Source organism: Teleopsis dalmanni, chromosome X (genome assembly GCF_002237135.1).
Source record: "Teleopsis dalmanni isolate 2A chromosome X, ASM223713v2, whole genome shotgun sequence".
NCBI lineage: Eukaryota > Metazoa > Arthropoda > Insecta > Diptera > Diopsidae > Teleopsis > Teleopsis dalmanni.
This window is the reverse complement of record NC_051848.1, coordinates 65,632,731-65,654,988: the sequence shown is the minus strand read 5'-3', so window position 1 is coordinate 65,654,988 and position 22,258 is coordinate 65,632,731. Positions and strand designations below refer to the sequence as shown.

Here is a 22,258-nt window from a genome sequence, read left to right as displayed (position 1 = left end):
CCAAGCAGTAAGTATTCACAATTCAAGAAATTTTAACGGCTATAAACCCATCCTTATTAAAAATTATCAAGCCTAAATCTAACCATGTAATATCTTATATGATAGTTCAGTAAAACATCTTTTCAAAATAAGGATCACAATAGAACACTTTATATGCGTTTATTTCAAAATCTTACTTCATAGCTTAAGAAGGATTACAATTTTTTATTGTTATTTTCTTATCTATGGACAAATATCAATAAATTTTTATATCAGTAGCAGCAATACTTTTGGTTTAAAAAAAATATTCATATCATATAGGACAATATCAGACGATACCGAACGATATCGCTATCATTATTGTTATCATTATCGTTATCGTTATTGCTATCGTTATCGCTTTCGTTATCATTTTTGTTATCGTTATTGCTATCGTTATCGCTATAGTTGTCGCTATCGTTAACGTTATCACTATCGTTACGGTTATTGCTATCGGTATCGTTATAGCTATTGTTATCGCTTTCGTTATCACTATCATTAACGCTATGGTTACTGTTATCATTGTAGCTATCGTTATCGTTATCGTTATCGCTATCGTAATGGCTATTGTTATTGCTTTTGTTATTATTTTCGTTATCGTTATCGTTATAGTTTTCGCGATCGTTATAGCTATTGTTATCACTATCGTTATCAGTATCATAATAATTATTGTTATATTGCTATCGTTATCGCTATCGTTATAGTTATCGTTATCGCTTTCTTTATTGCTATCGTTATCGCTTTTGGTATCGCTATCGTTGTAGCCATCGATACCGTCATCATTATCGCTATCATTATTGCAATCGTTATCGCTATCGCTATCGCTGTCGCTATCGTTATCATTATCGCTTTCGTTATCATTATTGCAATCGTTATCGCTATCGTTATCATTATAGCTATCGGTTAATTCATTAAATATATATCGTAAACTTTAGGTTTTCATCTGAACAGTATAATACATTAACTACTACAAACTGTTTAAAGGTTACTTTCTCGTGGTTTAATTACAATCAATTAAAAAATTTTTGAAATCTGCAAAATTTTATTTGTTTTTCATAAATATAGCAATAAATAATACAACTCAATCATTTTCACATCCAATATATAGAAAAACTAAATACTTGACTAAAATACTGATAACGAAATTTACCGTTTGAGCCGAAATGGGTTAATCCTAATATAGAGTTACTACCAGGGCGTAAAATTAAGTTATTTAATACAACATAAATTAGGAATATGTGTTGCCTTAGCCTAATTTGAAGGCAAGTGTTAACCAAAACTTTAAAACTAATCAACCTTTTTCTACACAAATCGTTCAGGTTCAAATAAAAACTCAGTTCTTTTGTTGAACTGCATCTGTGCGGTTATGTGTGCGTTATAATTAACGCGGTCAATATAACTTAATTCTTAAATTAGCCTTAATATACCTTTCGGAGTGTGTTAGATGGGCACCAATTTTAACACACACAAATTTGGTAATCAAACAACCATTTAAATAAAGATTCATATAATCAAGAGCGGTCAGATTTAAACGTCGCTACACACACCTTAAAGTATAATATTAAAATAGTAGGGCATCCGTGCAGGCCAACCTAGAACGTAGAACAAACAGAGAATTTGAAGACAAATTCCCAAATAGGATGCAAAATTTAATTTTTGATATACCACCCTGCAATTTCATGGCCAGTGCCTGGGGCATAAATGAACCGTCCGCTTTTTTAGTCAGTAATTGTTGTTAGTGCTTTTAGTGTTGTTGGTGTTGTTGGTGTTGTTGGTGTTGTTAGTGTTGTGGCCGTAGTATTTATGGCAGCATTACAGCTGCTGTTGCTTTCGTTGATAACTAACAGCAAATGAAGCAGACAGGCTTGAATATTTTGTTAAGTCAGATTTTTTAAAATTCAGGTATTGTTGTTGCTTTCTCAGCCGGAGGTCTCAAATGAATAAATACATTAAATTTCGCGATATAAAGTGTTGTCTTTGCGGTTTAAAAGTGCCATATCACAACAATGCATACACGTTGAAAATCTCAGAACGCACTTTTTCGAGTTTTCTGCATTGAATCTTTAATCTTGGTCTTGTTTAATAAAGTCTTTAATTTTCAATTCCCGTTGATTTGAAAATAAAATATTAATTCATTTCTGGTATATATGTATGTGTATACGATGTATACATAGTGCATTTACTCTGATGTGTAAAATGTACAACTGGTGATGATGCTGAGTACAATTTAAAATGTAAATATAAAATATTATTTTTATATTATTATTAATACATTTTTGTATACAACATATCTCTATACTTTGTACATCTGTTTTATACGCATTGATTTATTACATTTAATTATCCTTAAATATTTTAGTGGATTAGTGCATGGTTTAATCGATTATGGATTCTGTTTTGGCTTCGTTATGAAAAAATTTTTTGTATTTAAACGACCCATCGTTTACAGAAGTATGTCGTAAAGGAATTTCCAATACGTTCTCATTTAAATTTAACTTAATAAATTTTCTATATGGTATTCCCTTTCTGTCTTTTAATCTAAATTAATGACTAATAGCTAAGGTAATGACTAACTAATTAAGATAATGACTAATCATCGCCTGGCTTTGAGTCGTAGAACTTTATTACAAATAAAATTTAATAAATAAATAATAATACTTTGCTGTTAAATATTATTAAATTTTAATAATCACAAATAATACATATGTGAGTTAATAATCACGTATAAAAAATTAAATTAAAATAGTGATTTTAAAATATGTAATTATTAAGTTCGTAATTAATTGCAGTTTGTCGCAAAAGTAAAAAGCAATTCTATAACTAAAAGATATTCAGAAAACTACTATAGCACTTAAATAATCCACGATAAAGCATAAGGTTCCTCTTTAATCCAGATTTAATGACTTGTATATCTACTTGTTGCCTTATACAAACTAATGAAAAAAGCCTTAACATAATTTAACGTATGTATGTAATCATATTTGTATGTATGTACGAACGTGTATTTATACTTGTGAATTCGACTTTTGTATTTGGTATAATCTCTCGCTTAAATAAATAAATACAAATTTTAATGACAAATTAACGACTGTGCTGAAGTGTAATTAGTATAATACCGTACATAATATGACGTTTGTTATTTTTAAATAAAAATTCATGATTTTATTTAAATCTTATCTTTTTTAGTTATACAATTTTTTATAAAAATATTTACCATCGACCATTGAACTGCCGATTTATTCTGTGTAGTTATTATTAATCTCCTTGTAGGATATTATGGTTTTATTTCAAGACAGTATATGAAACACTTCTATATCTGGAAAGCGGCCCAAACAGTCTTCTATATTCTCAATCTCATTAATATCGCACGAACAACCAGTGGTGAACCTATTATACAGCCTACTACTATCACATACATACATTTATATTAGTATATAGTATATCACATCTAACTTTAATAATCCAAGTTATGTCATTCAATACCTATATATCGACAACTTCCCTTTATTTTCCCACTACAGGTATATGGGTTCCACAAGCACGATTTCTGTCCCTAAATTTTTTTCTTTTACTTGCTTTTCAATACGATTTTAAACTACTTGATTAACTTGTTTATTTAAAGTTTACCCTAATAATTAGGAAGAATTCTATTAAAACTCCTTTTAAAAAAAATATTTTTCGAAATTCGGACATAGTAGAAAATACTTTCATACCTAAGTGAAATGGATATGAGTACTAGGTTTAAGAAAAACAATTGAAAGTATTGTGTCAAAACAGTCAAGCATATAGTAAATTATCTATGTTTCATTCAAAGGAATTCAACAGCAAAGAATTCCTAAAAAAATATTACCCTGCTTATAACAAAAGAAGAAGAAACTCAATAAATACCTTCCACATTGATTCTAGCAATCTATAAGTCAATGTATGAATTGTTTTAAACTTTATGAAGAAATCCTGCTGCATAATTACAATAGGGACTCCAACAAGACATTGGTGGTCAAATTACCACGTTTGGATTCTTAAACGCTAAAATCATGTTGCCAAACTTCAAGTTCAGTATATCGATAAACTAACCAAACTCATCGGGCAACTTTTATAAATTCGCCCTTATTGTATTCACTTCTTTTGGGAATCGCGTTAAAGATGCTGAATGGAAAACTGCATTTATGCACGTTATTCAAAAAGTGAAAGGCTGGGTTCCTATTAACGACTTCCAAATTATTCTACAAACACATCATAGGACATCATATATTTGAGTTGCTAATCTCTGGATAGTGTGATAAGCCGTGTCAGATGTTTAAAATAGACGTCTACAACATAGTGCTATTAAGAAAATCTACTTATTTGATGTAGTTTTTACCTTTTGTTTAACGTGACTTTAGAAAACCTTTCAAAAAGATTATTGGCAATTTCAGCTAATGGGTGGCTTCTGCAGGAATGCGGCTTATGTAACGCTTTTGATCTGACAGTAATACTTTTGCTTGGCTGTTCTCTTTGACTTTCTGAGAATTTTGTTATAATCAATTGAATATAGCTTTGAAATGGTCACGTCGCCTATCAGTTTTGTTGTATTGAATTATTAATGTCAGGGTTGCGTCGCAGTTGCATTAACTCCCTGTTTCACCAGGGATAAGTAGGCGGAAGTTGATAAAGTTTATAGGGCAGCTTATGTAGTATGACAATGTAATATTTTTATGAAGATTTCTGCCTGACACTTATTCTGCGCTTAGAGTCTCAGTAAATTGAACTTGATACATAGATTTGCCTAAAAAAGGCCTAAATAATTCATTAAGTATTCCGATAGTTACCATTTTTGTTTGATGTTTGCTGGATGTTGAATTAAATGTATAATTTGAAACCGACAATAGGCTATAGCGTAGGTCGAAGTAGATTACTTACATCCTAATGTGAAGCACCACTTAGAATTCCAGTAATATTCATCTTTCTTGTAGCATAAAGATATCCATGTAAGCATTTCAGTTGCTCACAACAGTGCGTACCAAGATTATATCGCGAGTTCAACTAAACAATTTAAACATTTCTATTTATGGTAGTGACTTTGAATAATGTCTGCAGTAAGGCTTCTGGTGAAAACAATGAAATTGGGGATATTCATAAACTTCTATGGCAATGGATCAGTATCATGAACTATCATAAAGTTCATGATACTGAAAATGCTATCAAATGAATAGGGAAACCAAGGAAAAGTGCCAGATAATACATGTGCCTCAATTCTGCACTAACACATTCGATTTTTATAAGAACTGCTACACCAATCTTGTTTGATATAACTCTGTTCTGGTGAAATGACACTGAAAACGTAACATTCAAAGGAGTAATAGCAAAATACAGTGTATAGCAAAATCTATACAATGAACATTTTTAGAGCTTAAAGCTATTAAATCTTAAAACTATTATTAGTAAAGTTACAGATGAGTTTCGGATTAAAAGTGATTTCTGTATGACAAAAAGAGATAAAGAAACTAAATACTATAAACATTGGACACAGTAAAACAATCTGATATCGAATACAGTGTAGATTTTATCTGTAGAAGAGCGTACGAGAAAGAATTTCGACGATTTATAGAAGTAGAAAGGTGGTTCAAAATTCTACTCAAGGTAGTCGTATTCCCTACTGAACAGGCGAGTAGGAAAAGCGAGTCAATAAACAAATTTCTACCATTTGTTTAACTGGCTATGAAAAGATATTCGGTGATCTAGCAGGAAAGTGTATCAAACAGGATAATATATTTACAATTATGAAAAACTGCCTCAAGATCTAAAATCATATGCGTTAGTCCGCGAATAAGATAATAATTTCTCTTGACTGATTCTGGAAACATAGATAAGATATTTCCTCAAACAATTTTCTGGAGGTGTTGTAACAATTCTAACCCTGAATAAGAATAGTCAGAGCACGCAATTAAAAAGTGGTGCAATTTGCTCGCCAGCGATTTAAAAGAAACAAAAATGGTGTTTAAAGTTTTCAGCGATAGGTTGCATTAGTCATCCTTACTGAATAGGGATCTAAAAATTTCATAGAGTGGAATTCTGAGAAAGAAACTGCACGAACCAATGTAGCTGATTAAAATGTTAACTTTTAAATGTAAGACAATTATTAAGTATTACATTCTTTTTCTGACTTTTAAACGATTTTGGAGTAACATCTATATTTTATTAAATCGTCAAAATGTAAATTTTGAATTTTAAAGTATTATTGAAAAATTATTTATTTTAAGAAATACAAGTTTCATGTTTTCAGTAAAATTTCTATAAATGAAGAGATAAATATTTTTGCTTCCCCAAATTCTCCTCTTTCCCTTTTGGAAGAAGGAATGGCTTCTGTAGCTGTACTCTTCTACTGGTAAATAAATTTAATCTTAAGAACAATATCTTTCTATTTCTCCCAATAAAAAGCTAGGTACCATAGCCATGAATATACTGCAAAATAAATTCAATTCTTTAGATGAGGTATAAACTATTAAATCAAGAAGTACATTATTTAAAAAGACAACTTTAAAATTAAATTAACTGCATATTGTGTATTTTCTATCAAGTCTGTTCAAGGTGCAGAGCTTCAGATCCTGGAGATTTAAAGCGTTCATCAAGATTTTATTTCTCACTAAGTTAAGTAGAGGACCATGCTTTATAGAGCGCTCTATTCAGCACGAAAGTGAGATCCGGAATTTGTTAATGAGGTTCAGTCGACTTATTGGAAAGACAGAAACAAACTGCTACCAACATTATTAACTCATTAGCTTCTTAAAAAACGTATGTAGTCGTATCTCATCACTTTCTGTAACTTTGAACCCATATACTCATTGGATGAGCTATGTAATTTTTTACTAAGTTTTTAATGCACATTATAATATTCTTTTTCTGAAGCGATTCGAATCTGTTTCGGCTACGTTGGCTTCACACCGTTACTGATCATACCGAACTTTTAGTATTAATATTACCACGTACTCTTCAGAGGAATTCAGATGCATCTTAAGTCAGTGTTTCTGCAAATAAAATTATTGAAGTGTTACTAAAGAAGAAAACAAAGGAAAAAGAATGTTTACACGATTTCAAGCTAATTTATATATAAGTTGCCAAACTTTATCCTCCTTTAATTAAGAAAATTGTTTACGCCTCCAAACAACATTTCTGCAGTCGTGTGGTATTTCTTGCTTCTAAAATCGGGCTTCTGTTTGCTATGCGTTTTATCTGTCCATACTTTGTCTGCTTTGCACAAAAGAAATGTGAATGAGTTTTTGCTTTTGTGAAACAATGTTCATCATTGTTGCTTTCATCAGTCATGCATCCATTGTAAAACATGTTTCTGTTTCTCTTCGTTTTCCAAAGAACAACTTCATCAGCACCGTAACTTTTGGCAATATTAACCATAGTTCTTAACATTATAAACAAAGAATTAATATAAAGACTAAAACTAAAAAAAACACGACAGGAATATTTTCAAAATCAATCTTGTATAGAATCATAGTTAAGGCAACCATATAAGACAAAAGTTAAAGCAATACTGATGTGGCGTCCGAAACCTTTAGATAAGTTTACCCATTTTGAAAAATATGTTTATGTCGTGCAAAAATACCAACTTTTCCAATTTAGTATGAGTTTGTTAAAAAAAATATTAATGCCAATAATCAAACAAGAAATAATACTATGTATTAATTTGGTTTCAATAAAACGATTCTAAATAAAGATAAGTTATCTCACTCTAAAATATTCCTATGAGATGTTAGTGTCGTGTAGGTGCTACTTAGCAGCACTTTTTTAATTATTAGTACGGCCATAATATGAAAACCACTTCATAGTTTACCAATATTTTCACAAAGAATAACATAATTCTTTCAACGGAATGAATGACAATGTTTCTCAGAATTCAAACAGAATTCAAAACATGTGCTTACATCGACGCTCATATCCACATAATCAGAAAAAAGAGGTTTTCTCAGTACCATTCATTGGCTGATTGCACCATCGTTTGCTTTTTTCGTGTTCTCATCATTTCCAACCGTCAAGGTCGCCAAGCTTTTAAAATCTACGACTTTCTTGATTTCGCTTTCAAAATCTACTACTATCTTGATTTCGCCCACTTCTGCAGTGTTTTGGTTTTAATTTTTGAGTTTAGCTTTTTCGGGTAGACACTGCTCAGACCCATCGATATCTTTCCAAATTTCGACTGGAGCACATTTTCCGACTCATCATTAATCTGAAGAATTAAGCTCTGATCTTCTTGCGTTGGCCTTGGTGCCTGAAGAACTCTCTATTCTTAAGTCAGTATGTTGAAATATTGGAAACAAAGCAAGTCCAGTGCATCCTGTGAATTTTACCGCATGGAGTAGCCCCTTATTATCGGGATATTATATGTCAGCCCTGTCCATTTTTTCAAGCCAAGTACTTTTCTGCAGTTCCTAAAACTTAACACTTGACCCCTTAACCAATTTTAACGTGGTCGTGTAATTGCATATTATAAGTATGATGCATTTGCAAATGTATTACTCTACTCTACTCTATTAAAAACGACATTAGCTGATTTCATACGTTTGTATCTTTCTGATTATTGCGATCTTCTTCTCCACAGATTTCCATCGAGCTTCCGAGATTTGTCTCGGTTTATTTGTCTTTGGTTTATTTAAACCTTTTATTCCTAGTTGAAACATAGGGCCGTAACAAATAGTTTCGATTGAACTCTATCTAAAGCAAGACGTTTTGCTTCACTCCAGCTCTTTCCAGCGCTTCTTAATTCGGTTTCAGTTTATCTCTTGCAAGTATTGCGCGGGCGCTCCGGTCTTCTACTGCCTTGAGAGTTGAAATCTAAGACTTTTCTTGCGGTGTCATCAGAATGTTTTCTTAAAGTATGTCCAAGCCATCTGTATTTTCGCATAATTAATTCTTCAGTTATAAAAGGCTGATGCATTCTAAAATGTTCACTACGTCTTAGCCAGCGATTGTCAAAAGCTTGAAGATGTTGTGCGTAGCTTGCCGATAAATTCCAACTCTCGTCACCAAATAGTAAAGTTGACTTTACATTTGCATTGTAAAGGCGTATATTAGTGCGTTGTGAGATGTTGAATGAACGCCGAATTTTGTTTAGGGTGTCAAACGCTTGCTTTCGATAGCTTGTGTTGAATATCTTGCCGACTGCCACCGTTAACAAAATGTAGCTTTCCAGATAGCAGAAACTTTGTACGTACATCTTCGATGTAGACGCCATTTAGTTGCAAATTCGTTGTGCAGTTTGAATTCAAATGCATATACTCGGCTTTACTGATATTGATTATCTAGCTGCTAGTGCACGCTTTGTGATAATGTTTAGCGATATTTGCATTTGCGAAAAGTTATGTCTTAGCAAAGAGATGTCATCCGCGTAATCAAGGTTAGTAGGTTTATTTTGAAGGCCGAATCTGCGCTCATAGCTTCCGAAATAACCACATCTAAGACTATATTAAATAATGAAAGCATGCATCCTTGTGGATGTCAGACTTCATTTGAATTCATCCGCTGAGACATCCTTCATGAAATACTGAACAATGCACGTTAGAGTATAAGTGTTTTACTTAATCTATCAATTTGCTCGGTATGCCTTTACATTCAAATGCAAACCAAATGACGATATGAAAAAGTGTATCGAATGTACGTTTGTAGTCGATAAACAATAGATATAGAGGAGATCGCCGATCACTCAACTGTTCGGCGACGGCTCAAAGGCTGTTTATGTGGTCGGCACTTTATCGATTAGGTCTAGGCTTTAGGGACTTTATAAGCTACATTTAGTAAATTCATGGCTCTCCAATTGGAGCATTTCATCAGGTTACCTTTCTTTGTTAGATTAATAATGGTGCCATCTTTAATATTGGGCGATAAGGACTCTTGGGACCAGAAATTGTTAATAATTGGTTGAATAATTCGACCAGCTGAATTTTTATCTGCTTTGAGCAGTTCGGAAGCAATGTTGTCCGGACTAGCGGACTTACCAGTTTTAAGTTAAGTTTTAGCTGCCTCGATTTCAGCGATGTTAGGCATGTATATGTTTATATCGTTGCGAGCAGCATGTTCAGCATGTCTACTATATAATTCCTGCTAAAGATTGGTGTTATTTTCCAGTAGGAGGTTTCCGTAATTATTTTCTCACACTCAGCTGATCTTTAATAGAGTGCACTAATTCACCCCTAGTAGTTTTGATTGGCTTTGCATTTCTGTGTATACGTTCCATTATAAAGACACATTATTTTTTTGTGTCTTTGAGCCTATGTGATTTGCTGGCTTTTTGGGCTTCTGTTACTAAATTGTCGAGCCATCTACGTTTGCGGCTCTAGCGTTGCGTTTAACTCTATGGTTGGCAATACTGTTGTAGGCTTGGGACTGTTGCTTTGTTTGATGTGTTCTTGCCCTGTTAACCTTTTCTTTTTATAAGATTCTATGTATGCTCGGTCATCCACGAAATATTTTGACGTTGGTAACCGACGCTTTGTTGTGTTGCTTCAGTGAAGGCACGTTTTGCTCGTTCCCAATAAGTTTCGGCGTCAGAAATTTCTTCTTCTACTATCAAAGTATTAGGAATTTGGATCAACAAAAAAGACTGAAAGCTATTTCATACAGTAGGGGAATGGAGCGTGGCGAGATCAAAGCGTTTTTTTTTAATTTGTGATTTTATATTGATCGCAGTTAATTTGATTTGCGGTTCGCCAAAGCGTTTTCTTTTAATTTGTGATTTTATATTGATCGCAGTTAATTTGATTTGCGGTTCGCCAATTAATATATTTTGTTGAGGTCGATTTCATTTTCTGTTACATAACCTGTGGAAGCCCAAGTGATTTTATATAAATATTTGTACGAAAAAATCTTCTACGGTGTGGTCCATGGAGTTACATAATTCGTAGAACGATCCCTATTAACATTTATTGTGCCGATAGAATGCTTACCCATCCATTGTATACTCTCTTCAATAGTTATCCGACCCAAATTGCGCGTTGAAATCGCCCATGAAGAGCTTTATTTCACCTCTTGGGCAGTTATTCAGTACAGAGTACAGGGAGACGTAAACATTATCTTTGATTTGTAGGTCGGTACCTTCAGTGGGTCAGTAACACTGTATGCATGTGAGGGTTCTAGCTCTAGTTTTAAACTTTGCTAGAATTATTCGGTCGTCATGTGGTGGTCATTCTATGAGCGCTTGCTTAGTCTCTTTGGATAATAGAAAATCTACGCCACTTTCTGTTCGCCGCAACCATTCCATATTCTTTTGTTTAGCCAGACGAATAGAAGGCTAAGACGGAGAAATTCACGTTCAACTTCAGCTAATTTGGAAGTTTCTGCTATTGTTTTCGTATCGTTTTCGTATTTTCATTCCATTTCTCTCACCAGCGGGTACTGTTGATTATTATTTCTTTAGGTTTCAATAATCGTGTAGACTCAGACGTATGAGTGATGAGCCTAAGCATCCTAGACTGCTACTGGACCTGCCAGTTAAGGTCACCAGTCAGACCTGCAGACTCAAGAGTCCGAGAAAACGGCGAGTTTCTGATCAAAGATAGTCGATGTGTTGTGTATCCAGTCTAGCTAGATATATTAACATAAAAATTATGTTACTTTACAAACCATTTTTCGTGGTGTATAATGTAATGTAAAATAAGGTTTAATATTTATACTTTAATATTTATAAAGTCAATTCTCCAAACAACGTGAAAGCATTGTTGCAAAATATTATTGAGTTCAGCTATTGAACTCAATATTTATTTTATACGGAATTGCATGTGCTAAATATTGGCAGTTACCAACAGGTAACTAGGTCAATATTTTACCAAAAATAATAAAATAATTTTGCCTAAAATAATAGAAATTTCCGATCACGCATTACGCATATGATCAATGTTTTCACTGATTCCCAAAGGTGAAAACGTAGGTGGAAAATTTCAAACGAGTTAGTTGTTAGAAGTTGAATTCGGGTTTCCCGGACGGAACACCCAGTTAGTTGATAAAGTGGTGTCTGAAATGTTTTTGTGGTTTAATTAAAAATAATTTGTTTGAACAGTAAATAAATAATCTTATATATCGTAAAAGGATAAAGTGCTAAATATTTTGTGGTTTGATTTAAAATAATTTGTTGGAACAATAAATAAATAATTTTACAGCTACAGCTACAACAGTAACAGCAGTCACAGTAACAGCAGCCACAGTAACAACAACAGCAACTACAGAAACAGCAGCCACAGAAACAATAATATCAACAACAGCAGCCACAGGAACTACAGCAACAGCAGCCACAGCACTAAAAGCAGCAGTATCAGCGACAACAGCAATAGTAACATCGGCTACGAATGTTTTATTTTTGTTTTAAAATTTTTTAATAAATAGAGAAATTAACTACAAAGTCAACTGTCTATTTTTTTGAGTAGCCACAGGAAATCACATAACAATTTTTTTGAGAAAGCCGTTCTCTTGAAACCCCACTATATAATTTTTTGTGGATCGTAAAAAAATTCATGACCAATGCTATATCTTGCTTACATCCCAAAACGTCGAGGTGGAAAAAAAACAGCCGGATAAGTCACCAACCGTTGTGGATTGCTTTTAGTTTCAGATGCTCCCCATTGATCTTACCGACAAGCAATGCCCTACCAGTAACTACACTACCGCCGGCATCGCTCTGAGGTTCATTGCACTCTACTAAGCCCCCTAGCCACGACGATGCTACAATCCCGAAGAGGCATTATGCATTCTAGATCAAACGATTTATTCTGCTGACTTCAGCGTTTCGTTTGTGTTGGTTTTTAATCACGTCGAGGTGGAAAAAAACAGCTGGATAAGTCACCAACCGTTGTGGATTGCTTTTAGTTTCAGATGCTCCAGAGTTTTAGGTTTTTCCTATAAAAATGTTGATTCAGAATGATTGGATACTATCAATACACAATAGCTCACAGTGAAAGTTTCTGTTTTATGTGCGAAGCAATCAATTTCTTCCATTCGTTTGCTACTTTTCTACGATTTTTTGAGTACGTTAAATACTTATCATGTAATCGTGCGTTTTTCTTTGCTGCCAAAAATCAGAAACAAATTGCTAAAGTTTTGTAAGAAGACTTTCCTTTTGTATTAAAGAAACGCTCCACGCAATCAAATGTAGGTTTCTGAAGCTCATATTACCAACCTTAAGGCATCAACAGGACCACTAATTAAGATCAGCAGCTACGACTTTTTAAAGCACCAATTTTTAAATAGTTGTGAAAAAGGCTAAGTTAACTTTCTAAATGATATCGTCTTTCATTGTTAATGTCATAAATATATTCAATATAAAAATATTTGATTCATTTACTCAAATTACTGTCATTTTCCATCAACTAAAAATTCGCCATAATTAATCCAATTTTCACAGAGGAAGAAATTTGAGTTCATGATGTTTGATTTCGCCGCGGCAAGAAACATTGTGATTAGTAGTACCAGATTCTAACATCTCAACATACATAAGGCAATATGGCTGTCACCTGGTCAAAACACAAGATCTTAAATTGATCACGTTGTGATAGACAGAAAGCATGCTTCCAGTGTCTTGGATGTACGTACTCTCCAAGAAGCCAAAATTGACTTGGATCATTATTGTGGTGCATCGCTGTAGACAAAGAAATATATGGTATAACCAATCGTAACGCTACTGCAGAGAAAGATGCAGCATATCAATCGGTCAGTTGCGACGCGCACGACTAAAGAACGATATCAGCAAAAAAGAAGGGAAGAAAAACATCTTTTCAGGCGAAAGAAGGAAGAAACAGAAAGATGTGAGTACGAAAAGCTTGAGAAACCTGACTATAGAAATATTGCTTGAAAATTCGATCAAAAAATCAAAAGCCTAACAAATGGTTACAAATCCGGAGTTAATTCCTGCAAAGATGAAAATGGTAATCTGATGATAAATGTCCAAAGCATGCTTCTCGAATCCACTAAATGGTGCTAATAGTAATGTGACTGAAAGCGAAGATGATCCCAAATTTGCAATCGTTGACAATAAAATAATCGTCCCGCTTCTCGATCATAATGAAGTTAAAACAGTTGCATTATAGCTGTAGCTCAAAAACAACAAAGCTGCAGGCGCCGATGGTTTACCGGATGATCAAAACAGATGTTTAAAGCTGGTGGCGAAGAGCTATTAAAATGCATGCTACAGCTCATTTGCAAGATATGGTCAGATGAATCCATGCCAAACGATTGGAATTTAAGTGTAGTTTGCCCATTTTCCAAAAATATTCTGCAAACTGCACCAACTATTGCCGGATCAGTCTTTTAAATATCGCATATAAAGTTCTGTTTTAATGCACTATGTGAAAGATTGAAGCCAATCGTTAACCAACTGATTGAACCTTATCAGAGTGGCTTCAGACCTGGCACATCCACCCTAGACCATATATTCACAGTGCATCAAATCCTGGAGAAGATTCAATAGAAACAAATCGACACACATCATTTGTCAATTTCAAAGCTGCTTTTTACACTACGACCAGAAGTACTCTCAATGTCACTATATCTGAATTTGGTATCCCAGCAAAACTTATACGGGTATGTAAAATGACGTTGAGCAACACCACCAGCTCCGTTAGAATCGAGAAGAACCTCTCCGAGTCGTTTGATACCAACCGAGGTTTCAAACACGATGACTTCTTCTCATGTGATAACTTTACCCTAATGTTGGAAACGATAATTTGAGAAGCAGAATTAAATTGCACTGGCGGAATTTTCTACAAAAGTTTGATGCCTGTGTATGCCGATGGTATTGGCCTGAACACGCGTACCGTCAGTGCGACAATTTTAAACTTAGAAAAACAAGCTAAACAAATGGGTCTTGTGATAAATATGGACAAAACAAAGTACGTTCTGTCAACAAACACATCTCCTGAGCGTCTTGAGACCCACTTCACTGTACAAGCTCGAAGTTGTGAAACACTTTGATTACTTAGGAACCAGCGTAAACACCAAAAATGACGTCAGCCTAGAGATTCAACGAAGAATCACTCATGCCAACAGATGTTACTTCGGACTAAGTAAGCAATTGAGAAATAAAGCTCTCTTTCTTGATAAACAAATATCACGCTCTACAAGTCTCTTATCATGCCTTTCCTGCTGTATATTGCAGAAGCTTGGACTATTACCAACAGTGATGTGATGGTGTTAGGACCATTTGAGAGAAAAATTCTTTGAAAGATTTATTGTCCATTACGTGTAGGCGACGAGTATCGAATTAGGTTGACCGATGAGCTGTATGATCTATACCCCGACATTGACATAGTTAAGCAGATAAACTGACTTGGTAATGTCAGTACCCACAGGTGAAAAACGCTGCAAAAGACTTCTGCATTTTCGGTAGAAGGATCAGGTGACCAATGATTTGCTCGGTATTACCAACTGGCGCCAGGAAGCAATTAATCGGGCTGGCTGGCTGGGCTTTTTGACGCTGCAAGGAAAAACAAAACGTCTGTGATGGCCAACTAAGAAAGTAAAGATGTGCAACCATAGTACAGCATACCATCCACTGTTGCCAAAGGCTACAAGCATGTCTGGTCAATCACTAATCCGACCCGTTTTACCATCTTCGTGGTGGTCTACCTGTCCATCTTATTAGTAGTGTTTCTCATTCCAAACAGCTTTAGAAACCGTTGATGGTTGAAGGCTCAAATAAAATCCAGGCATGACATGTGTCAATAAAGTGCTGATCCGGGCAAGTGATAAGCTTTATGTGATTGTAAAATTGTAGGTTAAATATTAAGAAAGATATCCATAAATTTAACCCCTATTTTGCGAGCGTAATAATGTCATTTGAGTCAATTTTGACCTTAAAACTGCAGATTCTATCAAAATGTTTGTGCATCTCAGGGACGGCGATCTTTGTATGCTCTTCAAAACCCTAACGATTGTAAGGAAGACGTGGCTATGAAAAGGTGGCATTCCAGCTCTTGAAAAAGTGTCAGTAGAACATGATTCAATACTTGTGTAAAATGATAAAGTAAAACGCACCAGTTATCTAGCGATCTACATTCAATAACGCAATAACGCACAAATGTGATGAGAATGACAACAAAAATTATGCATTTTTTTCTTTCTCTTTCTAGATTTGTAATATTCAATTTTGCACTTAAAGATGATAGGAATAAGTTCACCTCAAGAATGATGACACTGTCAATGGCCTTCATATCATAGTGACTAAAGAACACAAGTACCATATTACGCTTCACCTGATTCCATTCTTTAAAAATTGCAACTTTTCAGAGTCAAACAAAAAAAAAATTAAAAACTTGTAAACTTCGTTCAACAATTTAGGACGAGATACTTACTCATTTAACAGTCGGCTTGGTTTGACGTTAACTAATACTTAACACTCGAATTATACTCGAATCATTGACCGTGTTTCATTGTTTCATTTATATGCATTCAAGAGAGTCACTTTTTCGTTTATTGACTCCACCTGATGCATACAAATAGCTGACAGCACTTAATATGATTTATACTATTCCCATTTGATACTCATAAACACCGATATTCGACCGAAAAATTATGCAAATGATTTATGAATCATTTATGAGTATTACGTCACAGTCAGAAAAAACTTGATTGTTTCCTACTCAAACAACCCCTAATTAATTTAATGCTTATAAAACATTTAAGAACACAAACAAAATACGTGCATTTACAATGCTAACAACAACAACACACGTCAAAAGCACAAAACTAAACACAAAATTTTTTTGCTTAGCAAACTAAAGCGCTCGCACACAATTTTTACGAATGCTTAATCTGATCGAGTAAGTTATTTTCGATGAGTATATTTATACTCACCTGAGTATATGCTATAATTCACGAATCGTTTACCATTTATGCTACTCTACTTAGAAATATGTACGTGTTCATGTGATGCTGATTCCTTAGCACCGGCATATCTTAACGAATGTACTTATGATTAATTTCTGTAGCAAATGTGAATGCATATAGGTAAGTAGTGTATGAGAAAAACATTTATACTCATTTATATTTGTTTATTTATGCGTGTACTCTAAGTCTTAAAATTATGAGTCGTTGCAGTTCTCTATTATACATCACGTTTGGTTAGAAAACAGTTTATATGGTGATTCCTTCATTGAGTAGTAAAACGAATTAACTAAGAAACTGTTTATATGGTATTTGTAACCGATTTGAAAATTACGAATAAGCGTTTGATGTAATTGCTTGAAAAGCTTAGATATCTTGAAGCTACAAATGAATTTTATGTGTTTTATTGTCTCGTAATAAGAAAATCTGGATACACACTATATCTGCTCAAAAAGTATCCGGATTTTGTTGTTTGTTAACTATTCCTTAAGTAATGGACCTTTTAAAAAAGTAATGTTATATTTGTACACCCTTTCTTGACATATGGTACAAATTTGAGCGCCATCTGTCAATTAGTTTGTTTACAAAAGCTGTTAATGTGAGACTACCTCAAGTGCATTTAGCGATTTTTACTATGGAAAATTCTTGTTGTACGCGATTTTTTCACCAAACACGGCGCCACTATCATCGTTCAGGCACCATATTCACCAGATCTGGATCCGTGCGACTTTTTCCTGTTCCCGAAACTCAAATTGCCCCTTCGTGGTAGGCGTTTCGAGTCGATTGAATTGGTAAAAGTGAATTCGCCGAAGGAACTAAAAGCCATATCTTCACGGGTCTACGAAAAGTGTATGGAAGATTGGGTTAAGCGTTGGCATATGTGCTTCACTTCAGAAGGAGCATATTTTGAAGGAGATAAAATAAATATGGAATAAAATTTAAATTTGTGTGTTTTATTTGCAAAATCCGAGTACTTTTTGAGCAGAAGTTATTATATTGGTAGTGTGGTTTTTAAAAATATGTATTTAAAGTGAGACAATGACATAAGTTGATGAGGTGAATTATTTTCTGACCTACTGCTCAAAAATTTTACAACATTTGGGCGATTAGGAGTAATGTTATTACGACTGGAGTAGCATTATGCTAAAACTTTTATCAAAACATTTTAATATTTGAACGAACCTTATATGGATAAGTCTTTCTCTCACGTTGAAAAACATGTTGACCATCCTAAATTCGTGATTACTGCAGATTTCACCAAGACTTTGCGTGAATTCATCAGTTATCATTCTAGTCTACGCTGACGTATATGGAGTAGAATTTAAGGATCTCAGAAACATGAATTTGTTGATGTTAACTAACATTTGTGCTACAGAAAAGCTTGTGCATGGTATGTTTCGCATAAATATTACTTCCTTTGATCGACACTTGTCACTTCATGGCTGAAGTTCACGTTTCAACTGACAATCATTCCATGTATTTACCTCATTTGGCAACACGTGACTTTAACATTTTCATGGATGTAGCTGTCATTCAAAAGGGCTAACTAGACTATCATTTCAAGTGTAATACATAATAATCTTGTTCGTCAGAATAACAGCTAAGCATATATCTTACTAACGCATATAACGGCCAATAGATGATCCTATATATTTATTAACTATTTAAAATGGATTCTATTCACTTTAGAAAGCATTTCGTATAATGGCAGGAAAATAAAAATTTGTACTTAAGTATTTGAACCTAAGTCCTTATTGTTGAGTCACTTTAACCTTATCCAACCACTTGATTTTTGCTATAAAGTAATTAATCGTTATTTTATTTCGAACAGCAATAAACTGATATTAGAAGTATTTCGTTACTTGCAACCTTTAAAACATTCTGGTTGATCAATCATAGTTTAAGACCATATAACTAATGCACACCCAAAAATTTGATGTTTTATAAATGTCATTGAATTCCATTTATAAATCAATATCTGGTTGATATTTCCGAAAAATCAGGCATAGAAGATCACTTTCACTTGAAATAGGACAATGACCTGAAGCACAAAACATTTGTTGAATGCATGTAGTTGATATAGCCCAAAAGTTAGGAACATTCTTACACAATTTCCAGACAAAAGTATTCTTCAGCACACGAGTATATGCGCATTAATTTGAAAGTTAGGTAATACGCATATGAAATAAAACAAATCTCAAATCAGCTCTGAAAAAACCATGAGGTGAAATAGATCGTTCTGGAACAAAAAGCCATGTCAAAAAGGTTATAGGCAGTTCAAAATGAATGAATGGCTATATAATATATATTAACAGCGTTTATTTTTAGATTAATGATTTTTTTTGGTAATATTTGTATTGATCTGATTTTTCAAAAATTTTGCAGTTTTTTTTTATATTGCTTTTAATTTTCAAAAAACACTTTTTGGCTTTTTATTATAAATACTTTTACATATACATATATAAGAATTTTATTAGGTTCTGTTTTGAATTTTGGACTACGTAGGACAGATATGCCTTTATTTGTGATTAATTTATATAAAAAGACATTACATAAATCGGTGATTGTTAGTTTTTTCACATATTTTCCATACATAAATTAAATTTTATAAATTAATTAATTAATTAATAATAAATTAACATGATTTGAGAGTTGATTCTGAGATTTACTTGTCTTAAATAAAAAGCAAACTTAATATTGCTAATATTGCTATATTTTTGATGATAAATGGTTTCTTATTGTTCATTGTTCAATTGTTTACTAATATTATTTTCATCTGCTCTGTATTTACACCAGCTATCCAAAAGTGATTGAAAAAACTAGTCCAATCATCGGACATAGATCCGATCTAGCTTTTTGGGGTTGAACTAGGTAGCTGTTTCAGGAAATATGCAACTTCTTCAATATTAGAACTAAACCACAGGCTGCAAGAGAAATGAGGTAACATGAGCCAGGTATATCTAGAAAGTTATTTTTAATATGTCTGTTTCCTCAAATGCAGTAATATATTAAAAGCTAAACAGTAGCTTCCTCCATAATATATTCTTAATTCTAGTTTTTGTTTTTTTATTAAACCGAATATTATTATAGCATTATTTTCTGAGTATTTTGTTTACTACTTTTTTAACTATTTACTTTTGATTTATTAATAAAATTGTTTTGTATGCAATTTTATTGAACAAATGATTGAACAAATAATCTATAGCCATAAAATCTTGGAACTTAATTATATTATACAATGGCTTTATTGTATACTTAGTTTGAGCATTATCCTAGCTTATACTAGCATAATGTCAGATATATAGACAAATAAAGTAAGCATTAAAATACCATAAAATGTACTGAAAGACATCCTATCCTATCTAAAACACTGAGCGATTAATATACGAATAGTTTGACATATATACAGACAGTTGATACAATAATGCTGTAACTCTAACTCATACACTAAGCGTTTAATATACTAGCATACCACTAGATATACAGACAGATAAATTCAGCATTATCTTAGCTCATGCACTAAACTACAAGTATACTAAAATACTATCAAATATATAGAAAGATAGAAAGAGTACTATTTTAGCTTATATACTAAGCATTTAATATACTTACAGACTATCATAGATATAGACATGTGGATAAAGCATTATCCTATCGTAAACACTAAGCGATTAATATACGAATAGTTTGACATATATACAGACAGTTAGTTGCAATAATGCTGTAACTCTAACTCATACACTGTGTTTAATATACTAGCATACCACTAGATATACAGACAAATAGATTGGGTATTATCTTAGCTCATGCACTAAACTATAAGTATACTAAAATACTATCAAATATACAGAAAGATAGATAGAGTACTGTTCTAGCTTATACACTAAGCGTTTAGTATAATTACAAAGTATTATTGATATAGGCATCGTATATATCGTAAACACTACTAATATATATATATATATATATATATATATATATATATGTATATATACAGATAGATACTTATTCTGACTCATACACTAAGTGTTTACTATACTAACGGACTATCAAACATATAAACAGTTAGATAGAGCATAATACTTGCTCATACGCTAAGTGCTAAGTGAGTGAGTAAGTAAGTGTACTAGCAGTTATACATATATACAAGTAAATAGACGGAGACTAAATAGTCCAACAATTTGTATCAAAGTCCGTGTATGATTTATATGGTTTTTTGGTATTTTCTTCACAACATTACCAACTCCTTAGCAAAGTGTATATGACCCATAACCACTATGGTAAGCAAGAGTAATAAAATTTTAATACTACTTATAAATGTTGGTAATAAGTTTGATTATAATGATATGCCCTTTATATAATTTATCAGAGTTTTCAAATTGGTCAATTGCATTCCACAATTAATATATATCACTTCAACATAAGTGACTGTCCCGGCTCACTGCCATTTTAATGAAACGAATGACAGAATGAGAACAAGACGATTATTATAGTGACACAACTGACAAACTCAATAGTTGATTATAAAATGTGACTGATTTAATTCTTTTTCTTGTTGTTTTGCATTTTTTCCTTTCAATACGTGGTCACTATTTTTTTGAAATATACTTGTTTCATAAGAACAGATAACAAAGCTTTAAAACAATACTGTACAAAAAAAAAGAAAAGAATTTAAATTTGGTTGAAGTCTCCTTTGAGCACTTTAAGCCATGTGCTTCATATATTATTGCTGTTGACGTTACGACAAAAATGTTGTATTCAGTTGAGTTTTTGTGGAAGACTATTGTTGCAATCAGCAAGCGTTGGACCTTGATGAGCTGATAATGTCGCACATGCAAATATGTGCGCGATCATTCACAAATTCAATTCAAGTGGATGGTTCATACTGATGCTTACTGATGGTCACTGATGGTTCGTTCTAACATTCGTAACAACAATGAACTAAAGTAGCGAAGGTACCCGAAGTAGCCAAAGTAGCCAAAGTTAAGTAGCAACAATGCACTCGAACATAACAGAAGTGGAATATTAACTTTAGTTAAGAATGAATAAAAAAAAAGAGCAAAACGCAGACGCTTTTGTTCGTAACAACAACAACAACAACAATAACAACAATAACAGCAACAACAACAAATATAATACTGTATGGTTGGTACTTGTATATATGAAGTTTTATGTTTCGATTGTTTTTTCTGCTTTTGATGAATGTTGTTGAACGCTCATCAATGATTGTAGCAAATAAAATGATATCAATATACAATTTACGTGTTGTTTGTCGGCCAAATACTTGCTGTAAAAATCCAATCGCATTGATCCTAACCAATTTGGAGAGTGGCAGGTCAAACCATAACAAATTGAAAGCGAATGACAATAAGAAAGGAACATGTCTTTT

General features: G+C 33.1%; 1 protein-coding gene across 1 annotated transcript; it reads right to left on the bottom strand.

Annotated features, from left to right (window-relative positions):
• Nucleotides 1-287: 287 nt before the first annotated feature.
• Nucleotides 288-20,503, bottom strand: LOC119688515 (GATA zinc finger domain-containing protein 4-like). The gene is made up of 3 exons (XM_038103189.1): nucleotides 20,482-20,503; nucleotides 12,154-12,335; nucleotides 288-698 (listed from the first exon to the last, which is right to left on the bottom strand). The coding sequence occupies exons 1-3, from the start codon at nucleotides 20,501-20,503 to the stop codon at nucleotides 288-290; spliced, it is 615 nt and encodes a 204-aa protein (XP_037959117.1).
• Nucleotides 20,504-22,258: the final 1,755 nt, after the last annotated feature.

Bases quoted from the DNA above. Each gene is read 5' to 3' on its own strand.
- LOC119688515 (XM_038103189.1), bottom strand. From the start codon at position 20,503: ATGTCTATATCTATGATAGTCT. The intron at 12,336-20,481 runs GTAAGTATATTA...AAACATTCGTAG, and splicing joins GTCTATATCTATGATAGTCT to CCGATGTTACTATTGCTGTT. The intron at 699-12,153 runs GTAAAATTATTT...CGATAACGATAG, and splicing joins TTACTGTTGTAGCTGTAGCT to CAATATAACAATAATTATTA.